The sequence below is a fragment of the Echinops telfairi genome, unplaced genomic scaffold (genome assembly GCF_000313985.2).
Source record: "Echinops telfairi isolate 266 unplaced genomic scaffold, ASM31398v2 ScPeMD7_70;HRSCAF=299, whole genome shotgun sequence".
Lineage (NCBI taxonomy): Eukaryota > Metazoa > Chordata > Mammalia > Afrosoricida > Tenrecidae > Echinops > Echinops telfairi.
In genome coordinates this window covers 32,223,248-32,238,337 of record NW_022103968.1, presented here as the reverse complement: position 1 = coordinate 32,238,337, position 15,090 = coordinate 32,223,248, and the positions used below count along the sequence as shown (strand labels likewise).

General features: G+C 52.9%; 1 protein-coding gene across 1 annotated transcript in view; it reads right to left on the bottom strand.

Moving 5' to 3' along the window:
• The window catches only part of TLL2 (tolloid like 2), a 169,162-nt gene that overhangs the window by 152,847 nt on the left and 1,225 nt on the right, over positions 1-15,090 (bottom strand). Inside the window, exon 3 of the mRNA XM_013004185.2 lies at positions 14,659-14,782. Within this exon, the coding sequence (XP_012859639.1) occupies positions 14,659-14,782 (124 nt within the window). The remainder of the gene's footprint in view (positions 1-14,658; positions 14,783-15,090) is intronic.

Below are 15,090 nucleotides of genomic sequence, written 5' to 3'. Positions count from 1 at the left end.
TCCACTCAAGTACTCCCTCAATGCAAGAATACTTTCTTCTATTAAATTGGCATTCTATGATGCTCACCTTCCCGACACAACCACTGAAGACAAAGCGGATGAATAAGCAAATATGGTGAAGAAAGCTGATGGTGCCCAGCTATTGAAAGCTATAGCGTCTGGGGTCTTAAAAGCTTGAAAGTAAACAAGCGGCCATCTAGCTCAGAAGCAACAAAGTCCACATGTTGCACCCCCTCAGTGTTTTGCCTCAGTGTGGCGGGATCAGATTGGGCACAATCCCCACACTGTGTCTCTGGTGTTGTCCCCTGTAGGGCTATGGGTCAGTGAGGGACATCATGTCTCATAGTGGGGCCGGCCACATGGTCCTCTCTGTGGACTGTCTGCTCTAATCGGGAACATTGTCCTCAAGGCCTGGTGGGCCAGGATGTGCTCCACTCTCTCCTCCTCCCCCTTCACCTGCTCCCGTGAGCTCCAATCAGACAGGTCCCTCTCCCGGGGCTGCAGAGTCAGTGCCGGCCTTTGAGATACGTTCTTCTGGGGAGAGGGGCAGGTGTCCACGCAGTAGTTGGGATTGGCACCGGCCCCTCAGAGCTCTCCACTGGTTCCCTACCCCTTTCCTGATTTTAAACCACACCCTATGACTTCCTTCCCGCTCTGTGTACAGGTGCAGCATGAGCCCAATCAGCACAATTAAGTGCTCAGGGATTCCCATTCTTTGCAATGTCATCCATAATTCATTATGATCCACACCGTCAAAAGCCTCCATAAAGCCAACAAAATACAGGTAAATGTCTTTTTTGGTATTCTCTGCTTTCAGCCAAGGTCCATCTGACGTCAGTACTAATGTCTCTTGTTCTAGGTCCTCTTCTGAATCTGGCTTGAATTTCTGGCAATTCCCTGTCAATATGCTGCTGGCAGTTTTCTTTGTTCTCGTCAGTGTACATTTACGTGCACGTGATATTTACTGTATCGTTCAATGATGTCTTTAGAATGTGGAGCTCCTCCCACCATTTGGTCAAGTAACTATCTCCTAAATGTCGTGCCATCACCAAGTCCGTGCTTCCGGCATGGCACCCACTTTGGATGCATTGCATTGGCTCCACACTCAATGCCCACAGCAGCAGGTCAAGAAATGTTTAAAATAATAATGCATTACATTGGACAAATCTGCTGCAAAAGACCTCTTTTAAAGTCTTCAAAACAACGATGTCACTCTTCGGACTCAGGTGTGCCAAATCATGGTATTTTCCATCGCCTCATATGCATGCAGAAGATGGACAACAGAGGAGAGAGACCCAAGGAGAATGAGGCCTTGGCAAAGAACATCAAGTAGTGTGGACTGCCAGCAGAATAAACACATCTGACCCCCAGCAAGTAAAACCAGAATGCTGTGCAGATGGGAGGATGGTAAGAGCACCACCTACATACCTCGGGCATGCTCTCAGGAGGGCAAAGGACATGGTGCTTGGTAAAGCAGAGGGGCAGCGGGAAAGAGGGAGGCCCTCAAGGAGATGGAGTGGCACAGCAACCGCAACAACGGGCTCAAAAGGAACAACAACTGGGGACGGCACAGGCCCGGGAAGAGGTTCTCTCTGTTGTGCATGCATCACCAGTAGCCCAGCAGCTGCTAGCAGCAACCACCAGACAATGATGTACGAAACAACATCTTCCTAACAAGACAAAATGGACGCTGTCCACGTATGTGGATGAAATCAGCATCTTGACAGCCAGAGAAAGAGGTCCGTGGTACTAAGTGATAGTAAAACACACGCAAGTTCAAAGCCACCCGTTACAGCCTTGTCAGCGGGAAAATGTCAACAAGCATCACAAACAACGTGTGGGAAAAACCTGGACAAACACACAACAAAGTGTTAACAATAATCACTTCTAGGCAATAGCATGACCAGGAACGGTTGTTCCTATTTGCTCTATGTGCCTCAATGAATGCCTTTCACTGGGTCCTTAAGGAAAATGTTTTTAAAAGTTAAAAAAATGTCCCTTTCCCACCCAACTCAAAGGCATCTCAATGCTTGCTGAGTCTGTCTAGATGACGGCTCTCACGCTTCATCCTTGACCTTGCAGCCCAGCTTGGGATCTGCCCCCTTCCTTCCTTTCTAGCCCCAAGGCCCCAGCCCAAGTCTGAGCCTTGTGCTCCCAGCCTGGCTCTAGACATTCACCGTAGTCTCTCTCCTAGCGGTCCCCCTGCCTCCTGCTTCTACGGATCCTAAGAATATCGTGTCCTTCAAAAAGCTTCATTTCTTCATTTCTCAATGGGCACATTTCATATACTTCAGCTTGATAGTCACTGTTCTGAGTATCATTCAATCTTCCTGCAGCTCCCTGCAAAATAGCCCTCAGCTCTAGACCCACAGACACCAGCCCTGGCTCCTCACCTGCACACACAATATTTCTGTTCCCTGTTACTCTTGTATCCCGACCTTTCCAAATTCCACCCATCCTTCCAGGTGAGGCTCAAGACTTCTCAGTTCCCTTCTTAACAGGAATCCTTGCTTGGTTCTTGTTTGAGTCCTACTTTCCTAAGGAGACCATGGCAGAGTAGTGCAAACGGTTTACGCATGCCATTGCCATCCAAAAGGTTTGAGGTTCAAGTCCACCCAGAGGTGCCTCAGAAGAGAGGTGTGGCTATCTACTGCCCCACCGCCCAAAAAAACAGCCATTGGAAACCCTGTGGAGCACGGTGCTTTCCTGACACAAGGGGGGCGGCCATGAGTCCGTATCGATTAAAGGCAACTAGTTTTACAGGACGGAAACCAAAAAACCCACAAACTCACTGCCATCAAGTCATTGTCGACTCACACGGACCCTACAGAATAGGGGAGAGCGGCCCCTGAGGTTCCAAGACGGTCATTCTTTATGGGAGTTGAAAGCCCGTCGTTCTCCCACAGAGCGGCTGGTGGTTTTGAACTGCTGACCTTGAGGATGGCAGCCCCACCTGTACCCCCTATGCCACTAGGGTTCCTGCAGGAAAGACATGAGCTCACAAGGGACGAGTCTGATTGCAATGGGGAAAGCAAAGGTGACGGGTCCCGGTGCTATGGCAGGGGTCAGGGAGGATGGAGTCGGGCGTGTGGGACCAAGCAGCGGCAGGTGGAGAGGGAGGATTTCAGAAGAGAAATGCGCAGGACACGGGTTGCACCTCGAGAGAGGGGAGATGGAGAGACGGGTGCCCAGGATGGCAGCCAAGGTTCTGGCTTTGGCACCTATGCCACCTCTGGTACCAATTGGGCCCCCACGCCCTTGGGGTGCCACAATGAATGACCCAGGCCTGGGGAAGCGGGTGGAAAACAGGCTCGGGCTCAGCAGGGAGGGAACTGACCCTGCTCCTGTGGGAAACCATCGCCAGCAGGCCTCACGGCCGCTCAAGGCCAGCCACCAGGTGGGAGGAAAGGGAAGAGGCGCAGTGCAAATTGCAGGATGAGCCGCTGTGAGATAAGTGGCCCAGCTGGCGGAGCAGGCAAGGACTCGGGGCTGAAAAATCAACACTCGAGTGCTCAGGCAGGCCAGCTCGCGAATATTTATTGGCAATTGACAGAAGTGGTTGGAGGGTGGCGTGATCACAGATAGGTCTGTAACCAATCAGCAGGGACGCGCAGTTCCTGTTGCTATGTCTGCATATCCAGGCAGAACGGTATCAGAAGCAGGCTAAGAGGCGACCGGGAGAAGCCACTTCTGTGCATTCCGGCTTAGCTGCCATCGCCTCCCTGCGTCGCGGATGAGAGACGGTGAGCTGTGGAGCAATAAATTGTCATTTGCCACAGGCTATGTCCCCGTGGGAGACCCCCACATAGCCCTGAAACAGAGAGAGATCCACAGGCTCCTGTAACTGAGAGGGGAACTCCTGAGAGGGGAGCAAGAATCAGCGTAAAAATCATCATGATGGCCATCAACAGCCGAGCTGACAATGGCTGTTCGCTGCACAACTCCTATTTGCTGCCTGATTGGGCCCCAGCAACATACTGTGTACCCAGGTTGCCACTCGCTCCTAGCCTCTCAGCCCCGTGCCCAGACTCTCTCCCCGCATGAGCACATGCACATACATGACACACATACGCTTCGTTCCTGGAAACATATGGTCACTGTGACTTGGAGCCCCCAGGATGACAACTCACAAGAAGTAACCATGTGATACAAATGGAGCTTCTGAACGCGGAGGGCCTTGCTCAAGGTCCCACTGGTAAGTGACAGAGCTGGCAGGGAAATCGAAGACCGTCTGGTTCCAGTTTGGGTTCCGAACTACCATGTCTAGGCCAAGCACGTGCTCTGAGTTCCCTGGAGAGGAGCCAGGCGCTCCACCAGCCTTGGCATAAGCCAGAGAGTCTCTCAGCGGCTGGACCCAGGGACCCACCGGAGTACCCACACTTCCCTCGGGGGACGCTGCTGAATGGAGTGGCCTTGGCATAAGCCAGAGAGTCTCTCAGCGGCTGGACGCAGGGACCCACCGGAGTACCCGCACTTCCCTGGGGGACGCTGCTGAATGGAATGGCCTGCTGGCCTGTCTGCACTCGGGTTCCACCTGCCAGCACCACCCTTGAGCTGGAAGCTCCCAGAAGATAAAGATGAGGTCTAGTGGGCAGTCTGACGCGCAGCATGCAGTGCAGAGTCTGGCATGTGCCTGGTACCTGGCAAACTTGGGGCAGGTGTGGCAGGCTCGGGCCACAATCACTGCCCTGTCCCTCCCCGTCTCTCTGTGCTGGGAAAAAATTCAAAAGACGTTCTCCTGACACGTCTGCCTCCCCTGGGAAAGGGTACAAGGCATGGATCACATTGCCAGACTGGGAATGAGAAAGGGTAAAACAAAGAAGCAGGTCCCATCAGTGTCTTATGCAGAAGTCAGGGCATCACTTGTTCTTTTTAGCAGCAAAAGGCAAATGCACTTCTGCAGTGTGTGTGTGTGTGTGTGTGTGTGTGTGTGTCCTGTAAGTGTACTCCCTCCCCTCTCCCCCTCCCCCATCAGCCCGCCTGTCCACCTTAACCTCTCCTGGAGTAGCTCGCCCGACTGCAGCATGGCACATACAGCAGTGTGCACCGCTGCCCCTTGTCACACTCTTACACCCCTCCCAGTGTCTTCTCCGTTGTTTTCCCAACCTCCCTCTCATTCCATATGCCCTTTGCCATTGCCCAAGTCCACACCTGTCAGCCCTCTGGCCAGGAACTTCCCATCTCTGGCAATGACCAAAGACAGCTTCTCAATGCTTGAAAACCCCTTTCCTGGGCTCCTGTGTGGATCCCTTGGTGACTGACGGCTTTCACTCAGCACAGCATCCTCCAGGCTCACCCATGCTGTGAGGGGTTTTGCGGACTCATCCTTACTGTTTACCATTGTGAACGTGTTGTTGTGTGCATGCACCATCATTTGTTTATCCTTTCTTCCATTGGGCATTGGGGTGGTTTCCGTCTTTTTGCAACTGGGAACCATGCTGCAATGAACATGGGTGTGCCGTGGCTAGAATACATACCAAGTAGAAGGATTGCTGGGTCATACGGAATTTCTGTTTCTGACTTTTTAAACAAGTGCCAGCCTGTCTTCCACGGTGGGTGTGCCATTGTGCGGTCCCAGCGGCGGCGTACGGGGCTCCAGTCGCTGTGTCCTCGCCAGCATTTGTGTCCTGGGGCTGGCTTCAGCTTTACTCGATAAGTAGGATGTGCCAGCTACCTCACTGTTGTTTCGATTTGCCACTCTCAGATGGCTAGATGTTTGCTGGCTGCCCGATGCCTTCTTGGGTGAAAGGCTGTTCGTGGGCTCTGTCCATTTTTCTATTGAACTGTTTGTCTTTTTTCTTGTTGACATGATGATGTTTTCTATAAATTAGTCCCTTGTCCAATATGTCATGGCTAATTTTTCCCCAGTTCTTTTGATTTTTGGTGAAATATTTATATATATATATATAATTTTTAGGAGATCTGAGTCATTGAGTTTGTCTTCTGCTGTTTTTGTTTGGGTTTCTTTCTGCTGTGTTTTCAGTTACATTTGAGAGAGGCATGTATTAGTCCCTTGGAGACCTAACTTGAATGCTACCATTCTGGCGTTTTCTATTATATTCTCTACAACATGGGCAATACACAGATGGGGAAGAAAAGGCAGTTTCCCCATATGCAAAATGGGAATCAGAGCAGTTGCTTGTCTGGCCTTGGGGCTGTGTTGAGGTTACTTGGGCTGGTGTACTAGCTACCATTCAGCTCTTGGGGCAGCGTCCTCCAAAAGGAGCCTAAAGCCACTGGGTCCTGACTGCTGTGGGAACCTCTGGGCTCGGGTGGCATCTGGTGAACCCTGTCCCCGCCTGGTTGAGCTGAATTCTCGGCACAGGCAACCCGTGACTCATCGACCTGACACTCAGAAGCTGAGAAGTGAGTGTCCGTCCCCAATTGGCCTGGTCTTGTCATCTTCACTTAGTTGAAAATGACAATTATTATTTATTGTACTAAGAAAAGTATTCCTTATTGAGACTTAGGAACCCTGGTGGCACAGTGGTTATACAGTGGGCTGCTCCCCACAAGGTTGACAGTTTGAAACTACCAGTCGCTCTTCTGGATAAAGATGAAGCTTTCTACTCTCATAAAGCGTTAGGCTCTCGGAAACCCACAGAGACAGTTCTACCCTTCCATAGGGTTCCTATGAGTCAGAAGCAACTTTACGGCAATGAGTTTAGTTTTTTGTTGATTTTTTTAAATTGAGAATTAACTCATCTACCATAAAAATTTATCCTTCCTTCCATTAGCAACAATGAAGTATCAGGTCTGAATTTTAAAACCTGTAACTCCAACTACATGATACCAAATCAAGCATGCATCTGTTGCACACACTCAAACTCCTCATCAGCATTTCAACAAAAGAATTCAAGCAGCCCTTCTGGAGTGGAAAGGCAGGGGGAATGGAAACCGGAAACCGAGGGAGGAAGCGGTCTGCGATGTTGCATTGTGGGGATTGCAGTCAATGAGATGAAACAAAATGCGTATGAATAGTGGAACAGAAAACTGATCTGCTCTGTAAACCTTCGCCCAGTTCACAATAGAAAGCGTTAAATAAATTAAAAGAAATGATACCAAAAGGGGGATGGGGAGAGAAAAGAAGGCATTCTGAGCATCTATTCTGTGCTCTGACCATGCACTTTTTGATCACGAAGCCCTTGTCTTGTACCAGAAACTATACAAGGTACGCAGCAATACACTATCTTCTCGGATCTTCGGTGCGACACTGAGAAGTGAGCATTAGTCACTCCTAGCGACAGAGGAATCTGAAGCTCTGAGGAGATAAGTAGGTACTCAAGGTCACACAGCCAGTCGTGACTCATGCCATCGTGCTCTGTGGATGGGAGCGTGGGCTACAGAAGCAGATGAGATGCCCTGGCACTGGCAGGGGAAGACAACCATTTCAGTCCAAAACAGCCCTGAAAGGTTTTAACACCATCAAATCAAAATGTGCCTACCAGCCAGGACATCACACAAGTAGGGGCGCAAATAGGTTGTGGTCGTGGAGCCGCACCTACATGGGTGCAGCCTAGGGGAAAGGAGGGTGCTGAGGAGAGGGCAGTGCCGCCTAACCACCAGCCAGCAGCCATCTGTCACCATCCGAAAGGATGGCAATCCCCAGGGACCACTGCCCCAGGACCTCCTCCACCCTGACTCCCATCTGAGGGCTCTCAGGGGTCTAACTGCAGACCCTGTACCAGCTAGGCTTCTCCCCAGCCTTCAGCCAGGGCCCAAGGCCACATGGTGCCCCCATCCTCACCATTCCCTCTTTAGGAAAGATGGGGGCAAGCCTGCAGCACCAGGGGCAGTCGTGGGTCAGGGGTAGAATTCTTGCCTTCCATGCAGGAGACCCCACCACTTGTCTGTCAATGTGTGGCACTGTGGTGGCTTGTGTGTTGCTGTGACGCTGAGGCTGTGTCCCGGGTATTTCAGCAGGGTGCTCATGCAGAACCTGTACCTGGATCAAGAGGCAGTTGGGCAGACAGAATGAGGGAAGACTGCTTGGTTTAAAATCAGGAAAGGGTGTTCACCTGGGTTGCATCCTCTCACCATACTTATTCCAACTCTATGCCAAGCAAATAATTAGGGAAGCAGGATTATATAAAGAAGAATGGGGCATCGGGATTGGAGGAAGGCTTATTAACCATCTTTGATAGGCAGATGACACCACCTTGCTTGCTGAAAGGGGGGAGGACTTGAAGCACTTGTGGGTGAAGATCAAGGATTGCAGCCTTCGGTGTGGACTGCAACTCAATGTCAAGGAGACCCAAATCCGCACAACTGGACCAATGGGTGACAGCAGGATACATGGAGAAAAGAGTGCACTTGTCAAGGATTTTGTTTGCTTAGATCCAAAATGATTGCTCATGGAAGCCGCAGTAAAGAAATCAAACAACACATTGCATTGGGCAAAGCTGCTGCACAAGACCTCTTTAAAGACCTGAAAAGCAAGGAGGTTGCTTTGAGGAATAAGGTGCCCCTAACCCAAGCCATGGCATCTTCCATTGCCTCCTATGTAAGTGAAAGTTGGACAACGAATAAGGAAGCCCGAAGAAGAATCAATGCGTTTGAATGATGGTGATGACAAAGAATATTGAAAGTGCCAAAAGAACCAAAATATCTGTCTTGGAAGAAGTACAGCCAGAATGCCCCTTAGAAGCAAGGATGGACAGACTTTATCTCACGTACTTTGGACATGTTACCAAAAGAGCCCAGTCCCTGGAGAAGGACATCATGCTTGGTCAAGTAGAGGAGCAGCAAAAAAACACACAAAAAACCCCAGAGCCTCAAGGGGATGGACTGACACTGTGGCTGCAACAATGGGCTCAAACATAAGAACAATTGTGGGGACGACAAAGACCAGCTGTGCCTTGTTCTGTTGCCATTATGAGCTAAACCTGACCCATCGGCACCGAACAACAACATGCGGGAGACCTGGCTTCCCTCCCAGCCAGTGCATCTCATCGCGTCTGTCAGTGGACGTTTGTGTGGAGGCTTGATTGATGCTGCGATGCTGACTACGTTTCAGTGGAGCTTCCGAGTGAGATGGACTAGGAAGAAAGGCCAGGTGAGCGACTTCTGAAAGCCAGCCAGTGTGTCACAGTAGTCCAGTCTGCTGTGGGACTCTTGGGATGGCTGAGGACCGGGCAGCATTGGGGCCGTTGTGCACGTCACAAGTTGGACAGTGACGAACGACAGCGTGCCAGGCGCTGCTGGGGCACATGGCGTCAGCAATGTGGTGTTACTGCCCAAGGAGCGGCCGGCGGCGTCCATTCCTTTCGGTCAGCAGGCAAGCACTTAACCACTGTGTTCCAGTGGTTCCCGCAACAGAACCTGACTGTTAGAGGCATGGTGATTAAGAGGAAGACAAGCTGCGGGGAGGGGGTGCCTCAAAGTCCAGTCAGAAGGAAGATCTGGGTGTGTGCGGAAGGAATCCACCTTGTCTCTGAGAGGGAGCAGTTCCAGAGTTACCACCCTTAGCACCTGTGGTAGTTACATAATCTGTTGTCAATTTGAGACTTAAGAGTGAAGGGGTGGAGTTTAGCCTGTCAATCAGGTTGCAGCTTGATGATCTCATTTGGAGGCACTAAGGAGATAAATAGCTCACTGGAGGCAAGACAGTCATTCCCTGGGAGACACTGCAGCTGACAAGACACATGGGCTACACTAGAGCCCTGGAGCTAGAGGAGCCACGTGGAGACCCCTGCCAGCCTTGAGATGCTTCTACTGCCACTGGATCCACAAGACTCCCCACCCACTGGCCTGTGATCTTCCTGCATTTGGTGTCATTGCATGTGTTTCATGAGTCTGAAGAGGACTTTATAGATTGGTATTTGACTTGATCTGGACTGGGCTGGGATGTTTCCTCAATATTCAATTGCTCTTGTATGTAAAGCTCTTTCTTATACACACGAGTGTTTCTCTAGTCTTACCCAGACTAACACACCACTGAGGCCCCACTGACTCGACTCATCTAATACACACACGGGCCCCCACCAGGAGGAAGGACCGGGCGTGTATCAAGCCACCAGCTGAGCAATCCAGCTGGCTGCCAGCCCGTTCCCTTGTGGGTAACAGATCCCCAGGGCTCCCCAGCACTGCAGTTTACAAAGCACTTTCATAAGCTTTAAAGCCCCTGCTGACAATTTTGGCTCTGTTCTCGGAAGTTCCATGTGTCCACCCCATGCCCCCTGCATGTCTGCTTGAGAACTCTTTTTGAAACCTGGAGCCCAGCCCCTAATAAAATGATTGAAAAAAAGAAAAGAAGGAAACCTGGGGCCCATTCATTGGGTCTGCGCATCCAGGGACAGCCTGGGCCTGTGGGGACAACAGTGGCTAGGGAGATGAACATACTGTCATCTGGGAAACCCAGCGCCACGATCATTCTCACTCCACAGGCTTATTTAACAACAGGACTTCGCCATTCCTCTTTTCCCACCTCCATCTCCGGCCACTGAGAAGGGGAAGGCTCGTGGCCTTGGTGGAAAGACAGTATGTGGTCCTAAAGTCAATACAGCTCCCATCTGGCTCTCTTGGGCTGCCAGCACTAAGGACCCAGCTTCCATGATGTGAGGAAGCCCAACTGACCCGGGTGTTGAGAAGAGGCCACTGGCAGATATTCTGACTGACAGTCCAGCTGGGGTGCCAGCCAACAGGCAGCCTCCACGGCCAGACATGTGGCAGGACAAACCTTCAGATGGTTTGAACCTGGAACTGTCCAATTGCCCACAGCCTGTGAGTCTTTCCAGCCAAGCCCTCAACCACCGTGGAGCACAGACAAGCCAACCCTGCCCGGACTCTTCTGAATTCCTGATCCACGGAATCGGGACCATAAGAAAAGGGTTGTTTTGCTCTGTATCATGGGACTCAGTGAGTCCCTGGGTGGTGCAAACAGTTAAGCACTCAACAAGCCCAAGGACGCCCTGGTGGCATAGCAGGTAATGCTCAGTTACTAACGGAAAGGTCAGCAGTTCAAGCCCACTGGACACCCTTTGGGAGAAAAGACCTGGCAGCTTGCGCCCATAAAGAGGACGCTCTGGGAAACCCTAGAGGGCAGTTCTACCCTGGCCCATTGGGCCACTAGGAGTCCAGATGGCCAGGGGGGCACGCCACAGCAACAGCAACATCGAGCTGCAAGGTGGGTGGTTCAGGCCCTCCAGAGGTGCCTCAGAAGACAGGGCTGGCGATCTGCGTCTGAAAACTCACAGCTTTGAAAAGCCTGTGAAGCCGTTCTACCTGCAAACCTGAGGCTGGCACCAGTGGACATGGGCTGGATGGCCTCTCACAGCAAGTACACCTCTGACACCGCGGGGCCCGGCGGGGCTTGCTTCTTACATGGGAACGGGAAGAGGAAGAGGGGCTGGAGCAAGCAATGGAGGAAACGGAGCTTTGCTGAAGGTTCTTCCCTATTTTTGTTTTCAAAAACAAACTCACTGCCATCAAGTGGCTTCCGACTCCTATCCATCCCACAGGACCAGGGAGAACCACCCCTCTGGGTTTCCAAAGCTGTAGAAAGTCTTGTCTTTCTCCTTGGGAGCAGCTGGTGGTTTAGAACTGCTGACCTTGGAGTTAACAGCCCCACATGCAACCCCTATGCCACCAGGGGTCCTATTTGGGGGATGTTGAATTCTGGGAGGCATTCTATAAGTCTCTCAGAGGTCCTTGCTTTGAGATCAAAACCCCACTGAATACAGGAGCTCCTTCAAACCCAGTCCTCTCAACAGCTGGCCTCCACCCTTGTCTCATTCTCCCTGTCCCTCGCCCTTGCTTTCTGGGACCACCTCCCAGAGAAACCATCTCCCCACAGGCTCCAACGGAAAGGACCTTGAACTGAAGCAGCCTCACGACCCTGAGACAAGGCAAGCATTTTCATTCCCAGCTCCATGTTACAGCAAGGAGACTGCGACTTGGAGCGAGAAGTACTTTCTCGAGACCACAGACCCCCAGGCTTTGCAATCCAATTGAAGAAATGTGGACGGGGCAAGGCAGCCCTCTGAAGGTTTGCAAAGGCCGTTCTCAGACGCCTGGTGGCGGGGGGTGGGGGGGGTGGGGGGTGATGGCTTGTGATTTATTATCTATTATACCCTAGGCTGCAGAGTTACAGCCACCCGACAGAAACCATGGGCCGGAAGCCTGAGAAGCCCGAGCATCGAGCCAGCCCCAGGTGGGAGGGCTTCACAGATTCACTCCCACTGATTCAAAGGCATCCGATGTTATAAGATGACATTGTCTCAGCTCAAACCCTGCTTCATAGGTCAGCATGAAGGTGGTTTTGTCAGCAAGTTTCGAGGGGGGTGGAAATCTGTTTATAAAACACCTGTACGTCAGCCACGGCTCAAGCACTTCCATCTGCCAGGCATCATGCCCGTTAACAAAGGCACAGAGAAACTAAGTAATTTGCCGAAGGTCATGCAGTGTGTGTGGGAGAGCTGGGAGGAGCGGGCTCAGAGGCCGGCGGCAGCCAAGGGTCACAGCAGCACTGGGCACAGAGCGGAAACAAGCCAGAGGGTACAAACCCAACTTGCCCGTAGGACCAAGCAAGTACACAAATGTGTGAAGTGGACCTGGGTCAAGAGGGTGCATGGACTGGCCAGATGGCAGACGTGGATGCGAGGGCAAAATGGGACAGGAGGGCGTGAAGTAGAAGAGAGACCGGATGGTACTGGAGGGTGGGAAATGAACCAAGTCCAAGCAAGATGGACCAGGAGAATGAGGTCCACACTCTCCATGTGCAAGTCTAACAAGTCCGATATCTTTATACTGCAGAGATGGAGCCTGGGGTCCCCAGGGGAGGACAGTCGTGGCTACCAGGAGGCCAGCCATCGATTTAGGGCTTTCTTCTCTGCACTCTGTATCTTCGACAGAATGGAGACCTGTCGTCCGAAAGAAGGGGCAGGTGGGGTGAGGGGTGGGGCGTTTCCATGTATAGCCTTGTGGCTGGTCCTAGGAGGTCAGAGGTCCTCTGGCTAAAAACCTAGGGAGTTAGGATTTCACTGGGGTAGGATGAGGTGGCCGGCCCCTCTTTAACATGTGGCCAGAAATTCAGTGGCTTTCAGCAAGCCTTTCACTGAGCCTGGGGTGCACTGGCGTTGGCCTCCCTGGGTCTGGGAATTTCCGGAGAGGGAGTGACTGGGAGGTGCTTCCCCCCCCCCCCCCCCAGGTCTCCCTTGCCGCTGCCCTCTTCTGGTCACTCTCAGCATCAACACAACCCAGGGAGAGACCCATGGTTGGGAAGAGACCAACGAGTAGGTAGGGGAGATTCTTGGAAACTATACTGTCAGATCCTTGCCTGCCAAGCGCATCCCGTGCCCAGAACAGACATGCCCTAGTTATCCAGCACGGACTGGTCTCCCGGCCAGCATCACCCCCTAAGCTGCAGATGCTGAAGCCTGACAGGCAAACCTGCTTCAGGACATGCGTGTAAGGCTGAGGGGCGGGGAAGAAGCCAGGGCACTGGGACTTACTCACTTTGGATTCTCAGCACACCGGAGGAGCTGGACACCTTCCTAAACAAATGATGCCAGTTAAGCTCCCACGTTCACCACCCAGCAGAGCCCAGGAGCTGAGGAGAGCCCCCACCCCATTTCCCAAGTCATGGCTCCTTTATTTACAAGGCAACACCACTATCCCAGGGCTCATGGAGACACTGCCCCTCCGTGGTGAGTTAGGTGTGTGAGGGGCCAGGATGCCTGCTGAGCATCTCTCAGATTACGCAGGGACGCCACCTCTCCCTCCTAACTCCTAAATTCCACCAGGGACCCCACCTCTCCTGCCCATCCTCCAAACTACGAAGTTCCATCTGGTTCGGCAACAGGTGGCTGTTCTGGGGAGATCTTCCTAGATGGTTAAGACCTCACACCTGGCCGGATGTGAGACCTTCATGAGATTCTCAGGTCTCACAAAGCCCCATGGTGCTCCTAGTAATCTGTCTCCGCCTCCCACCCCTGACCCGCCAGTCCCTAGTTCAGACCGGCATCACTTCAGTGGCAATTAAAAAAACTACCACGAGATCATCATCATTCTATGTGCCGGGAAATTTCCCACCAACCATCCAAGCCCCCCTATAATGAGTCTGCCTAGTTCCGAGATAACGAGGCCTCGTGACATCATGGTTAGGCTGCTCACGCCAAGGTCAGAGATTCAAACCCAGCGGATGTTCAGCGGGAGAAAGCGGTGGTACTTCAGTAAAGACGACAGCCCTGGAAACCCTATGGGCAGTGCCACTCCGTCCTCCTGGGTCATTATGAGTTGGACGCGTGACAGCCAGAAAAACCCCAAACGCCCTCCCAACGAGCCAATATAGGACAGGGTAGAAACGACCCTGTGGGTTCCTGAGACTGTAACTCTTTAGGGCAGTTGAAAGCTTCATGACCCGCCCCCGCCCCACGCCGGTTTTGAACTACGGACCTTGCAGTCTGCAGCCCCAACACGTAACCACTGCGCCACGAGGGCCGGGCGGCTGTCATTTAGAGAGGAGCACACGGAGGCTAGCAGCTGGCTGCGGGGGAGGGGGTGGTGAGGACCGGGGACCGCGGACCCCTGATGTTCGGACCCGGCACCAACAGGAGAGGGAGAGTTGCGTCCCTTGCTGTGTGGGTCGCCTGCAGAAACGGGACAAAACTCGGGGACAACGCGACGCCCCGTGGGGCGCAGACAAAGGCCAGGGGGGACCTGCATCGGCCCCGCGGGCTCCCTCTGGAAGACGCGCTGACGCCTCCGGGAGCCGAGCTCGGAGTCTGCTCCCTCCGGACACGCGCCGCTCGGCGGTTCGCGGGAAGCAGCGCCCGGCGGCGACCTGCGCCAGAAATCCCCGCGCGTCCCAGGGCGCCGCCTCCGGTGGGACCAGAGCCCCTGCCCACCTCCTCTCTGCCCTCCCAGGGCGACCCCGGACGCGGCGACGGCCACCACACACACCCACAAACACACCCTCGCCGCAACCCATTTCTTCTGGCCAACGGCCAAGCTTTTCTTCCCGAGAGTCACCGCCAGACCTTGGGAAAGTTTGCACGAAACTTTAAAACCACCCCGAGTCGGAGTCCGCCGTTCCCTCGGAGCCCGGAAGCGCCGGGCCCGGCCGGCTGGGGCTCCAGCCCCCGGGGCGAC